Source organism: Scyliorhinus torazame, chromosome 9 (assembly GCF_047496885.1).
Source record: "Scyliorhinus torazame isolate Kashiwa2021f chromosome 9, sScyTor2.1, whole genome shotgun sequence".
NCBI lineage: Eukaryota > Metazoa > Chordata > Chondrichthyes > Carcharhiniformes > Scyliorhinidae > Scyliorhinus > Scyliorhinus torazame.
This window is the reverse complement of record NC_092715.1, coordinates 64,142,257-64,156,966: the sequence shown is the minus strand read 5'-3', so window position 1 is coordinate 64,156,966 and position 14,710 is coordinate 64,142,257. Positions and strand designations below refer to the sequence as shown.

Genomic DNA, 14,710 nt, shown 5'->3' with positions numbered 1-14,710 from the left:
ACCAGCGCCTGCTGTGGCGCTTGGAGGTGGGGCTGTTGGCGGACAAGGAGATGAGCGAACGGGTCCGAGGAAGTATAGAGAGGTACCTGGAGACCAACGACAACGGGGAGGTCCGAGTGGGGATGGTATGGGAGGCACTGAAGGTGGTGTTGAGGGGAGAGCTGATCTCCATTAGGGCCCACAAGGAGCGGAGGGAGTGGGGGGAGAGGGAGAGGCTGGTGGGGGAGATGGTGAGGGTAGACAGGAGGTATGCGGAGGAGCCCGAGGAAGGATTGTTGAGGAAGAGGCGTAGCCTCCAGGCCGAATTTGACCTGGTGACCACCAGGAAGGCGGAGGTGCAGTGGAGGAAGGCCCAGGGGGCGATTTACGAGTATGGGGAAAAGGCAAGCCGGATGCTGGCGCATCAGCTTCGAAAGCGGGACGCAGCTACGGTGATCGGGGCAATTAAGGACAGGGGAGGGAGTGTGGTGCGGAGTGGAGCTGGCATCAATGGGGTCTTCAGGGACTTCTACGAGGAATTGTACCGATCCGAGCCCTCACGGGAGGAGGGAGGGATGGGCCGCTTCCTGGACCAATTGAGGTTTCCAAAGGTGGAAGAGGGATTGGTGGCGGGATTGGGGGCCCCGATTGGGCTGGAGGTGCTGATCAAAGGGATAGGAAGCATGCAGGATGGGAAGGCACCGGGTCCGGATGGTTTCCCGGTCGAATTCTATAAAAAAAGTATATGGACCTGTTGGGCCTGCTGTTAGTTAGGACCTTCAATGAGGCAAGGGAGGGGGGGGCTTTGCCCCCGACGATGTCCCGGGCACTGATCTCCTTGATCCTGAAGCGGGACAAGGATCCCCTGCAATGTGGGTCTTACAGACCGATTTCCTTGCTAAATGTAGATGCCAAGGTGCTGGCGAAGGTCTCAGCCTTGAGGATTGTGTGCCGCAGATCATCCATGAAGACTAGATGGGGTTTGTGAAGGGGAGGCAGTTGAACGCGAATGTGTGGAGGCTTTTCAACGTTATCATGATGCCGGCGAGGGATGGGGAGGCGGAGATAGTGGTGGCGATGGACGCTGAGAAAGCCTTCGATAGGGTAGAGTGGGAGTACCTGTGGGAGGTGCTGAAGAGGTTCGGGTTTGGGGAGGGGTTTGTCAGGTGGGTTAGGCTGTTGTAGGAGGTCCCGATGGCGAGTGTGGCCACAAACAGGAGGAGGTCCGAGTACTTTTGGTTGCACCGAGGGACGAGACGGGTGTCCCTTATCCCCCCTGCTCTTCGCACTGGTGATTGAACCTCTGGCTATGGCACTGAGGGAGTCAAGGAACTGGAGGGGGTTGGTGCATGGTGGGGAGGAGCATAGGGTGTCACTTTATGCGGATGACCTGCTGCTGTATGTGGCGGACCCGGTGGGAGGAATGCCGGAGGTAATGAGGATTCTTAGGGAATTCGGGGACTTTTCGGGGTACAAGCTCAACATGGGGAAGAGCGAGCTGTTCGTAGTTCATCCAGGGGACCAGGAGAGGGGGATTGGCGAGCTCTCACTAAAAAAGGCGGCGAGGAGCTTCAGGTATCTGGGAGTCCAGGTGGCCAGGAGCTGGGGGGCCCTGCATAGGCTTAATTTTACAAGGCTGGTGGAGCAAATGGAGGAGGAGTTCAAGAGGTGGGATGCGTTGCCGCTGTCCTTGGCAGGTAGGGTGCAGTCAATCAAAATGACAGTGCGCCCAAGGTTTTTGTTCCTGTTCCAGTGCCTCCCCGTGTTTATCCCGAATGCTTTTTTCAGGCGGGTTAACAGGAGTATAATGGGGTTTGTGTGGGCGTGAGGGACTCAGAGGGTGAGAAGGGTGTTCCTGGAGCGGAGTAGAGATAGGTGGGGACTGGCGCTGCCCAACCTCTGTGGATACTACTGGGCCGCCAATGCGACGATGGTGCGCAAGTGGGTGATGGAGAGGGCGGGGGCTGCATGGAAGAGGCTGGAGACGGCGTCTTGTGTGGATAAGAGTCTGGGGGTGCTGGCAACGGCGCCGCTTCCGCTCCCTCCAAGGAGGTAGACCTCGAGCCCGGTGGCTGCCCTCAAACTTTGGGGGCAGTGGAGGCGGAACAGGGGGGAAGTGGGGACCTCGGCGGGGTCCCCATTACGGGGGAACCACCGGTTCGCCCCAGGAAGAACAGGTGGAGGGTTTGCGGGGTGGCACAGGGCAGGGATACGAAAGCTGGGGGACCTGTTTGTGGACGGGAAGTTCGCGAGCCTGGGTGAGCTGGAGGAGAAGTACGGGCTCCCCCCGGGGAACACCTTCAGGTACTTACAGGTAAGGGAGTTCGCCAGACGGCAGGTGGTGGAATTCCTGCGGCTTCGGCCACACACAGTACAGGACAGGGTGCTCTCGGGGGGGGGGGGGGGGGGGGGGGGGGGGGGGGGAAGATCTTGGAAACTTACCAGGTGATGCAGGAGGAGGAGGTGGCCTCGGTGGTGGAGGTAAAAGGTAAGTGGGAGGAGGAGTTGGGAGAGGAAATTGAAGAACGGACGTGGGCAGATGCCGTGGGGAGGGTGAACTCTTCCTCATCGTGCGCGAGGCTCAGCCTCATACAATTTAAGGTGCTGCACAGGGCACACATGACCGGGACAAGGATGAGTCGGTTTTTTGGGGGTGAGGACAGGTGTGTTCGGTGCTCAGGGAGCCCAGCAAACCACACCCATATGTTCTGGGCATGCCCAGCGCTGGAGGAATTTTGGAAGGGCGTAGCGAGGACGGTGTCAAGAGTGGTAGGATCCAGGGTCAAGCCAGGCTGGGGGCTCTCAATATTTGGGGTGGCAGAGGAGCCGGGAGTGCAGGAGGCGAAAGAGGCTGGAATTCTGGCCTTTGCGTCCCTGGTAGCCCGGCGAAGGATTCTTCAGTGGAAGGATACGAGGCCCCCAAGCGTGGAATCCTGGGGCAGCGATATGGCAGGGTTTATTAAGTTGGAGAGGGTGAAAGTCGCCTTGAGAGGGTCGGTACAAGGGTTCTTTAGGCGGTGGCAACCGTTCTTAGACTTCCTGGCAGAGCGGTAGACATTGGTCAAAGGCAGCAACAACTCTGGGGGTGGATGTGGGGGGTTCACTTTATTTTATTTATTTTTTGTTATTTACACTGGAGGGTCTGAGGGGGTGTATATACTTCTTGTATTAATTCGGAGGGTTAATGTTAATTTATTATTTATGTACAGGGGGGAGGGGGTATGGAGGGTTGTTTTTCTGGACTGTGTTTTGTACTTAACCCTGTTGGGTTTCTTTTTCATTTTGTTATTGATATTTTATGAAAACCTTTAATAAAAATAAAAAATAAATTAAAAAATGCTGGAATGGGTATTAAGGGTGCTGGTTTTATCACTGCTTGAAGTTTCCCTATCACTTGACATGTGTGACATGATTGACAAAATTTAACTACATTTTTATGTCGTCCAGGCCAATAAAAATGTTTCTGGATTTTAGCTTGAGTTTTCCTTATCCCCAAATGACCTCCCACTGGTACCTCATGTGCAACTCGCAACACCTTCTTTCTATACCCTACCGGCAATACTACTTGTTGAACTTCTGCCCACTTTTCATCCGTCTGCATATATAAAGGTCTCCATTTTCTCATCAAGACATCATTTTTACGGTAATAACACTCTGGTATACAACAGATTCCTCTTCCGTATATGCTTTCTGATACATCCGTTTTATTTCTATATCTTTTTTTGTTGTAACTCCGCCGATTTTCCTGAACTAAAAATATCCGCCTCATCCTCCACCTGTTCCTGTTCTTCTTTTTCAACCATCTGACCAAAAATCGTTTCTGATAATTGCACTTCAACTTCTTCTTCACTCTTTGATTTCTCCTCTTGTCTTAACCTGTGACTTTGCGACCTTGTTACTACAGAATCCGGAAAAATCCCAGGATATTTGTCCTTCAACACTTCAGTTGTCTGATTTTCCACTGGCTTATCAACCACAGTAGGCATCACTCCCACCTGTGATCCAGCTATATCATTACCCAAGATAAACTGTATTCATGGACAAGATAGTTTCTCTATTACTCCTACTACCACTTCACCACTCTTCACTGGACTTTCCAATCTTACTTTATATAATTGGACACTACTCCTCTCACCCTGAATTCCACATAATACCACCTTTTCTGGCAACATTCTTCCCAAACTACATAACTCCTCATCTCTTATCATTAAAGTTTGACTAACTCCCGTATCTCTTAATATTGTGACTTATTTGCCTGCTCCTCCTGATACACATGAGTAAACTTTATCCACACAAGTAAATTCTTTAAAGAGATCTGGCACCTTCTTTTCAATCACCTCTTGATCAGGCTGTACAATATTCTGCACCTCCTTCGCTTCACTTGGGCTTTCCTTTACCACTTTAACAAACCCCACTGTCTTATCCTGTTTTACCACATCAGCCTTCCCAGTACTTTTCTTCAACCACCAACACTGTGACTTTACATGGCCTAGTTTATTACAGTGAAAACATTTGAAACTTTTCTTTTTTTTCCCACTCTCCAGGATTTCTTTTTTAATCTGAGGTACACTCTCCTTATCTCCCATCAGATCACCTTTACCGTTATCACTTGAGTATTTCTCATGTCCCCAGTTTCTATCCTTCACAGGCTGAAACTGATGTCGGAAACCAAACATATGAACTAATTCATAATCAACTGCCATTTCTGCTGCTAACCACGCAGTTTTAACTCTCTGCTCTTCCACATGAGTTCTACATCAGGAATTCCTCCAAAAGCATAATTTCTCTGAGAGCTTCATACGTTTGGCCTATTTTCAAAGCCCTTATCCACCTATCAAAATTAATCTGTTTGAGTCTTTCAAACTCCATGTATGTTTGACCAAATTCTTTCCTTAAATTTCTAAACCTTTGTCTGTAAGCTTCAGGCACCATTTCAGATGCACCTAAGTTGGATTTTTCACCACCTCATACATCCCAGACACCGCCTCTGGTAGTGATGCAAACACTTCACTAGCTCTACCTACCAGCTTTGTTTGAATCAGTAATACCCACATGCCCTGTGGCCATTTCATTTGTTTAGCCACCTTCTCAAATGAAATGAAAAAGGTCAAAATGGCTGCGCCTGCGGGTCGCACATGGGGCGCTGGGGGGGTTGGGGAGCGTTCGAAACGCGCAGGACTCCTTCTTCTCCGGGGACAGCGGCGACCCCCCGGGACCGGCACACAGCCGCGAAATGGCCCTTTTTCCCGCAGCTCTTGCAAATCGCTGCGCGGGCCGGGCAGCGCTGCCGGGGGTGTTTCGCCTGGCCGCAGAAATAGCAGCGGGCTCCCCCGGGACGACTTGGCGTCTGAACCGCGCAAGCCTGTGGGGTGGGGGGGGGGGGGGTTTGTCGCGACGGGGGTCCACGGAGCCCATGGGGCTGCTGCGCGGTCGGGGCCGTACACGCGGGCGTTTCGCGCGGCCACATCTAGTGAGGCTGCAAGGGCCCGTGCCTCTGAGAGTCCTAGCGACTCTTTTTCTAAAAGTCTTTGGCGGATTTGGGGAGAGTTCATACCAGCCACGAACGCATCGGGAACTAACATGTCCGTGTGTTCAATCGCGTTTACCGGTGGGCAGCTGCAGGCCCGTCCGAAAATTAGCAGCGCGGCGTAGAATTCGTCTAGCGATTCTCCGGGACTTTGCCGTCTCGTTGCGAGTTGGTAGCATGCGTAGATCTGGTTCACTGGGCGAACATAGATGCTCTTTAGTGCTGCGAACGCCGTCTGGAAATCCTCTGCGTCTTCTATGAGAGGGAAAATTTCCTGGCTTACCCTCGAGTGCAGGACCTGTAGTTTCTGGTCTTCTGTGACCCGGCCGGGGGCCGTTCGGAGGTATGCTTCGAAACAAGTCTGCCAGTGTTTAAAAACTGCTGCTGAGTTCACGGCGTGGGGGCTGATCCTCAGGCATTCCGGGATGATCCTGAGCTCCATAGTCCTTTAGTCACGCTTAATAAATTGTAGCGCACAAAGACTCACGAGAGACGAATAGAGATGAAATCGATGAGGCTTTATTAAGCGTGACTTGTTCCCCGCAGTTCAGTAACAGACTGGCCTGCGGGGGAGAACTCCTGGTTCTTATACTCCGCCTTCAGGGCGGAGCTAGAGATCAACAGCCAACCAGGACCCGGGATCTGTCAGCCAATGACATCACGGCTTCACAGTCCCACGTGACCCCTAATGCATACTACCACAAAAGGTTTCTACTTTCTTCTCATCAAACCTTGGCAATGCTTTGACATATTTAAATAGATCCCCACCAAGCCTTCGACTATGACGCTCTTTCTCACTATCCTCATCACTATCATCCAAATGCACATTTCCCTTTACGTCTGCCAATTTTAACTGACTGTCATGTTTCATGGCCATTTACTGAAGTTCAAAATCTCTCTCTTTATCTTTTTCCCTCATCTGTATCTCCCTTTCTCTTTCTTTTTGTTCTGCTAGGGCTAGTCTTTCTTTTCTTCTTTCTTCTCTCTCTTTCTTTTTCCTCTCCCTCTTTCGTATTCAAGCTGCTTTAATTCTTTCTCATGTTCCATTTGTTTAATTTGCAAACAGTGTCCTCGCTGTTAATGTTGCAGTGAAGCAGTCTGGGAACGGTGTCTTCGCAGTCAGCGTCACATTGAAGCAGTCTGGAAACAGTGTCTTCACAGTGAACGTTGCAGTGAAGCAGTCTGGGAACAGTGTCCTCACTGTTGTCATGTGAGAGTACCCTGTAAGAATTGGGTGTTTAAGAAATGTACCTTCAAGAAATGGAGCTGCTCATGTTACTGGAGTGACGTCAGAGTGTGGGTGGAGCTGAGCTCTACTTTTTTTTTTTAGTTTCACTTTGAGAAGAGTTTGGGTGTGTCTGTGTTTTTCAGTGAGCTGAATCTGAAGTTAAAAGTTAGCTGCACTGCTGTTGATCTCTGCCACGCAAAGACTATCTATGGATCATTTGGCAAACTCAGAATTGTAAAAAGGTCTCGGTATTAAATGTATCCCTAATGTGTTCCAGTTTGAAGATTTGTTAAGTCTTTTGGATGATAACAGGACAGCATACAGGTTATTTAGTGTTGTATCCTTTGGGGGGTGTATCTGATATACTGGTTGCTAAGATATTCACTGTTTGTTTTAAAAAGGTTAACTTGAGTTCATAGAATAAACATTGTTTTGTTTTAAAAAAAGAACACTGGTCCATTTTCTGCTGCTCCCCATACCACAATCTATTAAAAGTTGTGGGTCAGGTGAACTCCATGATACACTTTGGGGTTTCTCGAAACCGTGGCCCATAACACTGTTAACATTGCAGTGAAGCAGTCTGGGAACAGTGTCCTCACTGTTAACGTCACAGTGAAACAGTCTGGGAATGATGTCATCGCTGTCAGCGTCGCAGTGAAACAGTATGGGAACAGCGTCCTCGCAGACAGCGTCACAGTGAAACAGTCTGGGAATGGTGTCATCGCTGTCAACGTCGCAGTGAAACAGTATGGGAACAGCGTCGTCGCAGGCAGCGTCACAGTGAAACATCTGGGAATGGTGTCATCGCTGTCAGCGTCGCAGTGAAGCAGTCTGGGAACAGCGTCCTCACAGTCAGAATCAGAATGAAGCAGTCTGGGAACAGTGTCTTCACTTTTGATGTTGCAGTGAAGCAGTCTGGGAATGGTGTCCTTACAGTCAGCGTCACAGTGAAAGTTTGGGAATTGTGTCATCGCTGTCAGCGTCACAGTGAAGCAGTCTTGGAACAACGTCCTTGCAGTCAGCGTCACAGTGAAACATCTGGGAACGGTGTCATCGCTATCAGGGTTGCAGTGAAGCAGTCTGGGAACGGTGTCCTTAAAGTCAATGGTCTGGGAATGGTGTCCTCGCTGTCAGCGTCACAGTGAAGCAGTCTTGGAACAACGTCCTTGCAGTCAGCGTCACAGTGAAACATCTGGGAACGGTGTCATCGCTATCAGGGTTGCAGTGAAGCAGTCTGGGAACGGTGTCCTTAAAGTCAATGGTCTGGGAATGGTGTCCTCGCTGTCAGTGTCACAGTGAAGCAGTCTAGGTGTTCTCACTGTCAGAGTCACAGTGAAGTGGTCTGGGAACTGTGTACTTGCAGTCATTGGCACAGTGAAACAGTCTAGGAATGGCGTCCTCGCTGTCAGCGTCACAGTGAAGCAGTCTAGGTGTTCTCACTGTCAGAGTCACACTGAAGCGGTCTGGGAACTGTCCTTACAGTCATTGGCACAGTGAAACAGTCTAGGAATGGCGTCCTCGCTGTCAACGTCACAGTGAAGCGGTCTGGGAACTGTGTACTTGCAGTCATTGGCACAGTGAAACAGTCTAGGAATGGCGTCCTCGCTGTCAGCGTCACAGTGAAGCAGTCTAGGTGTTCTCACTGTCAGAGTCACAGTGAAGCGGTCTGAGAACTGTGTCCTCGCTGTCAGTGTTGCAGTGAAGTAGTCTGGGAGTGGTGTCCTCACAGTCAGCGTCACAAACAGTCTGGGAACAGTGTCCTCGCAGTCAGCCAGTCTGGGAATGATGTCCTCGCTGTCAGCATCACAGTGAAGTGTACTAGGAAAGATCTCCTCGCAGTTAGTGTAGCAGTGAAGCAGTCTGGGAACAGTGTCCTCGCTGTCAGCATTGCAGTGAAGCAGTCTGGGAATGGTTCCTCACAGTCAGCGTCACAGTGAAGCAGTCTGGCAACAGTGTTTTCACTGTTAGCATTGCAGCCAAGCAGTTGTGATTTTAAAAGTTTTTTTTTTTTGGAAGAAGTGTTTAACTGGCAAGCAACAGAAATAAATGAAAGTAAGGGTCATTATAATAAAGTAGTATAAGTGAAAAGAGTAGGTAAGGGGGTTATGTTAATAGTATTCTTATATAAGCATAATATTTTGTTAAGGGGAGTAAATATGGGGCTTAAAGGTAGTCATGGCAGGAGAGCTTGCACCATGATATGCTTCTCCTGTGCTATGTGGCAAATCATTGAAGCTTCATTTGTCTCTGGTGACCATGTGTGCAGGAAGTATGTCCAACTGCAGCTACTGGTTAACCGCATTTCGAGCTGGAGCTGAGTGTGGATCCATTGTAAAGCATCCACAATGCTGAATAAGTCGTGGATAGCACATTCCGTGAGTTGGTCACACAGGTGAAGATTGAATGTGCAGAAAGGCATGGACCACCAGGCAGAGTAGAGGAAGGCAGGTAGTGCAGGACTCCCCTGTGGCCATCCTCTTTCCAACAGGTGTACTGTTTTGGATACTGTTGGGGGAGATGACTGTCTAGGGGAAAGCATCAGCAGCCACTTCATGGCACCATGGATGGATCTGCTGCACAAAAGGGGAGGAGGAATGTTACCTCCCTGGTGCCAGGGTCAGGGATGTCACTGAACGGCTGCAGGGCATTCTGAAGGGGGAGAGCAAACAGACCGATATTGTGGTGCACATTGGTAGCAGCGATATAGGCAAAAAAACGGATGCGGTCCTGCAGGCAGAATTTAGGAACCTAGGAAGTAGATTAAAAAACAGGATCCAGAAGGAAGTAATCTCTCACTTAATTCTGGTGCCACATGCAAGTGAGTATAGAAATAAGAAGTTTGCCTGGATGAATGCATGGCTGACAAGATGGTCGAGGAAGGAGGGCTTCAAATATCTGGGACATTGGGACCGTTCTTGGGGATGGGGGTACCTGTACAAACCAGATGGGTTGTACCAGAACCGAAGTGGGACCAGCACCCTTGCAGGGAGGTTGCTCGTAAGAACATAAGACACAGGAGCAGAGTGAGCGATATCTACCCTTCAGTTCTCTATGGATCCCCTCCTAACCTCCCTACTTGGTGCCAGGCCCGATATATGTGTCCGGTCCTTAAGTTGAGTTAGGAAAACAGATTTGTTAACTTTTTATGCTGACTGCTGTAGATTGTATCTTTAGAACAAGCTGTTATGGTCACAGGAACTGAAACATGTTGCTTGACCCTTCTACACACTGTAGTAGGTGGTGCCACGTCAGCTTTTAGCTGACATCTTTATGAAAATTGCGTTAGTACACTGTACTGCACTATTTAGATTCAAAAATCCTTTAGAATAAGTGCTAACTGTCCTAGTAGTTATTGCTAATAAATTCTAATCATTTGTCTTCCCATAAGAGCACCCATCCGCAACCTTAACATTCATTATTTACACCACTAAAGCACCATGGCTGCAGCATGTACCCTCGATAAGATGGCACTATAGCAACCAGCCAAGGCTTCAACAGCATCTCCCAAATCCATGATTGCTTCCACCTACAATTAGTTGGCATCCTGCTGATCCAGAGCCAAATGCAGATCATTAGAGACTTGGCGGCTTGGTCGATCAACCCCATTATGAAATTAAATAGCTTGTTCTATTTCTTGACTTTGAATAACATTATACTTTTGAGAAAGTACCATAATTAATTTTTTTGTATAAACCTTTAAAGTGTAGTTGAAATGTGTCTTTATTCTGATTTGATTATTGGCTTTTGAGTAACAACATTGTTGCTCTTAAGGTTTGCAATTTTTATTGAATTCAAAATCTGGCTCTTATTGTTAAGTTTGAAGACCCGTGACCTAGGAAGACAAGGACAGCAGTTACAAGGAGCCACCATCAACTGCAGGTTCTTGTCCAAATCATTCACCATCCTAACTTGGAAATGTATCACCCTTCAATGTTACTGGGTTAAAATCCTGAAACTACACACCTAACCACACTTTGGGAGAATCCATACCACACGGACTGTGGTGATTCAAGAAGGTGGCTCACCACCAGCCTCTCTAAGAGCTATTAGTTATAGGTAATAAAAGTTGGCTTTGCCAGCGATGTTCACATCCTATGGCTGATAAAATCTTTTGGTACAAAAACCTGCTGTTTACGATCATAAAGTTTCAGTGGAGATTAGCTGACTTTTGTTTGTAATTGCTCAAAAGTTTGCTCTTGGAACTATTCTGAATTTAGGCCATTTTCGTATGACAGATGATTACGTGGTTTTGTTTTCCTTGTTAGATGTAGTTGCATTTCCTTAGCAGGTCCATGCAAGGGGAGGTGGTGGCATAGTGGTATTGTCACTGGACTAGTAATCCAGAGACCCAGGCTTGTGCTCAGAGAACCCGGGTTCAAATACCTCCAGGGCAGATAGTGACATTTGAATTCAATAAAAATCTGTAATTAAAAAAAGTCTAATGATGACCATGAAACCAATCAATATTTCAAACCATGCTTATGTTTAAAAGGTGAGGCCAAATGAGTTTTTGTTACGATTTCTGTGAGTAGACAATTAGAGGCCCTGTGTTTAAACTTAAGTAGTTAAGTCATGGGATTTGAGTTGGATAAAGATGATGCAGTAATTGGAATAACCAGGGCTGAAGCAGTCAGTTTTGAGTTCAGTTTTTGGCTGGGAGCTGAACAGTAGCTTCTGCAAAAGGCTGTCAGGTTGAGCAGTATTCTGACACAGACCAGAATCTGCAGGCCGTTTCCTGGTGGGATCTCTCTCTCTCTCCAAGCAATCTTTTAAAGGAATTCTTTACCTAGAGACTGGCAAGTAATCATGTGATTGCTAACTTTATTTACACGTGGGATTTGACCTGTGATGGATATTGCTTGATTGGAGATAAAGAAGATAGGTGGAGTTAGTGGTTCATTTTATTGTTAGGCATCGTTTAACTAGCTATTTTAAGCGATATTTCTGAGCAGTTAAAGGTGGTTTAGTACTTCATTATTAATAAAGTTTGTTCTAATACACCATAACCCTATCTGTGGATAGAATCATGCCTGGAGTGAAGTATCCATTCCTCACTGTTTTACAAATCTAAAAAAGTAATTTGGGCTCCTGTCTGGTATCCTAGCAAATGTTGGCGTCTGGTCCAGGATTGTAGTAATGTGGCATCTTATTGAATGCCATTTGGAAATCCAAAGGATACCTCTTTATTCTTGTCAATTCCAAATATGACGCAACACTGCTAATCTTGCCATTACTTTAACTAGTTGCAGACTAACACACGGGTTTTTGTTTTTTGAAAGCTTAAATATTCTTCAGTGTTGACCATGCACTAGTCTTTAAATCAGTGGTTAGCACTGCTGCCTCAGTGCCAGAGACCTGGGTTCAATTCCGGCCTTGGGTGACTGAGTGAAATTTACACTTTCTCCCAGTGTCTGCGTGGATTTCCTCTGGTGCTCCGGTTTCCTCCCACAGTCCAAAGATGTGCAGCTTAGGTGGATTGGCCATGATAAATTATCCCTTAGTGTCCAAGGATATGCAGGTAAGGTGGGGTTACAGGGATAGGACGGAGTAGTAGACCTAGGTAGAATGCTCTTTCAGAGAGTCAGTGTAGACTCGATGTGCCAATGGCCTTCTTCGGCACTGTAGGAATTCTATGGTTCTATTGTAAAGAACCTATAACCAGCACTTCAGAATGCGCTTTATTTGATGCTGGCGGTGAATACAATGGCAGTGCAAGTGGTCAGTATAACTGGCTCCGCTCACATCACTACAGGATATTCATTTGTATGAAGGAAGATACAATAGCATTGTTAGAATACTGGGCAAGAGTTCAAACCCCACCACGTAAGTTGTGAAACTTAATGCAATAAATTTGTAAAATCCTAACTCATACCCCAGTCTGGCCTGCAAGTGACTCCAAATTACTTATTTATTCTTACTTATTTTATTCTTCATGCCTCAGGCCAAGTACAATGAATGGTGAATACCTCGTCCCATCCCAAGAACAAATGTATTTTTTAAGAAGTGCGAAGTGATAAATCACTAATTAACACACAAGATTGTAGATTGCAGCCCTTTTACAGGCACAGTAGAGCCCAGTTTTCAAATCTTGTAAATACTTTAAAAATCTCTTGTTAATGTACTGCAGTCATGAAACTAAAAGTTTTCAGTACAATACAACACTTATCCAGTGTTAAATCTGATGTTAGTAGCGCCAATATTTTCACCTGATTCAATGTTTCTAATACTGGAACTTTCCCAAGTGTCCCAAGGAGAGTGAAACACTGTCTCTTTGCTCTGCAGTATAACAAAGGACCCCCATTATAAGTTATAAGACCCCATTGTAAGACTCAGTAGAGCAGGAAATATATTTGTGGATTCTGCCTTTTGCTTGCAGGTTGAATAAATTGAATACCTGGTAAAGAACTGTGAAATGCCATCTTTATTCCATGACTAATGTACTTGAGATTTGTCTGTTGAATGATATCCCCCTTGTTAATCATGGGCCTCTATTACCACCACAATGGGTCGGAAATGGGTATTTAAGAACAAAATATATCCAGAACACGCTACATGCGTATCCTCACCACAAATGCTACCTGATCTGTGTGTTTCTCGTGTTTTCTGTTCAGATTTTTGGTATTTCCAGTATTTTGTTGTAGTTTAATATTCAATCAGCTTTGTCTTGCTAGATATGCATGATCTTCACATAATTAGCACAACAAAAATTACAAACTGTCTTAAAGTAAATATGTATGTGTTGCACTTTCATAAAGCTTATCTTAAAGGTCTTGATTTTGATTGCCCTATCAATACCAATTAAAATTAATGTCTGCCCTGTTCCAAATTACTTTCCAATGTATAGATCAGCCCTGGCCTCCATGCATTCGAGTGATAGTGGTGCGATCACCAGTTCTGGAACCTGGTACACTCTTCATCATCACAGCAGTGAAGTCAGCTACAATTGGAAGGTAATGCACAGAGCATTATAGATCGTACTGCTATGCCAGCTAAGCAAGATTAGTCAGTAGAAGATCAGTTGTTAGGTTAGACGGTAAAGGATTTCACCTGGTGCTGTTCTGCATTGGTCCTGCAATTTTTTATTATAGAGCTGGGAATGTTCCTTTCAGTTTAATTGTTATCCTGTTCTGCTATCTTGCGATTAAATTGAAAAACACATTCTTGGCTTTGTTTCTTCAAATTATAACAATAAGATTAATCAAAATTGTCAGCACTTCTCAGAATTATTACAGTACAGAAGGAGGCTTATCATGTCTGTTTTGGAAGATATTGATGTCCTGAGAATAGTTATTTTGGGAAAAAAGTAGATATTGTTTCTGTTCTCTAAACTCGCTTTTTAGACTCTACCTCTGGAACATTTGCTTCAGAACAGGTTGTATCTGACAGGTCCCTGTCGGACCACAAATATTCTGATACTACCGCTTGCTTGTTTTCCACGTGTAACAGGAGAAACAGAAAGACTTGGATTTATATACTACCTTTCATGACCTTGGATGTCCCAAAACGCTTTACAGCCAAATAAATACTTTTTAAGAGTTGTCACTGTTGTAATGAGACCGTATCTGGAACTCCTAGTGACATGGTAATCAGCAATGCTTTTATTTGTATCTTTTTCGGATGCAACTTTTTATCCAGCACTGAATAAAGTTAATTCAGCCACTTTTTTAAATATGTTACGATTGCTGTCTGCAAAGCTTCCTACCTCTGCTATTACAGTATGCTGGTATTTTATGAACAAATGAGGAAGAACATTATGTCCTTTGTTCATTTTCTTCCTCATAAGTTCGACAAAGCTACTGTTCTTCGGTCTTTTCTGATTTCGAGCACCCAGTGCACATCAATTTCTGTGCATACCTACTTAGTTTTTAATCACTTCAGCTCCCATCAAGAGAATTGAATTGCACCTTCAGGATAAGACCTTAAACATATCATGAATAAATTAGATCTCGTGGCTGTAGCCATCTGGGATGGCCACT

The 14,710-nt window shown here is 46.3% G+C and overlaps 1 protein-coding gene across 4 annotated transcripts in view; it reads left to right on the top strand.

The window, feature by feature from the left end:
• LOC140429254 (angiogenic factor with G patch and FHA domains 1-like) overlaps positions 1 to 14,710 on the top strand; it is an 89,680-nt gene that overhangs the window by 55,138 nt on the left and 19,832 nt on the right. For all 4 annotated transcript variants that reach the window (XM_072516027.1, XM_072516028.1, XM_072516029.1 and 1 more), the window contains one exon: positions 13,579 to 13,684. In XM_072516027.1, the coding sequence (XP_072372128.1) occupies positions 13,579 to 13,684 (106 nt within the window). The remainder of the gene's footprint in view (positions 1 to 13,578; positions 13,685 to 14,710) is intronic.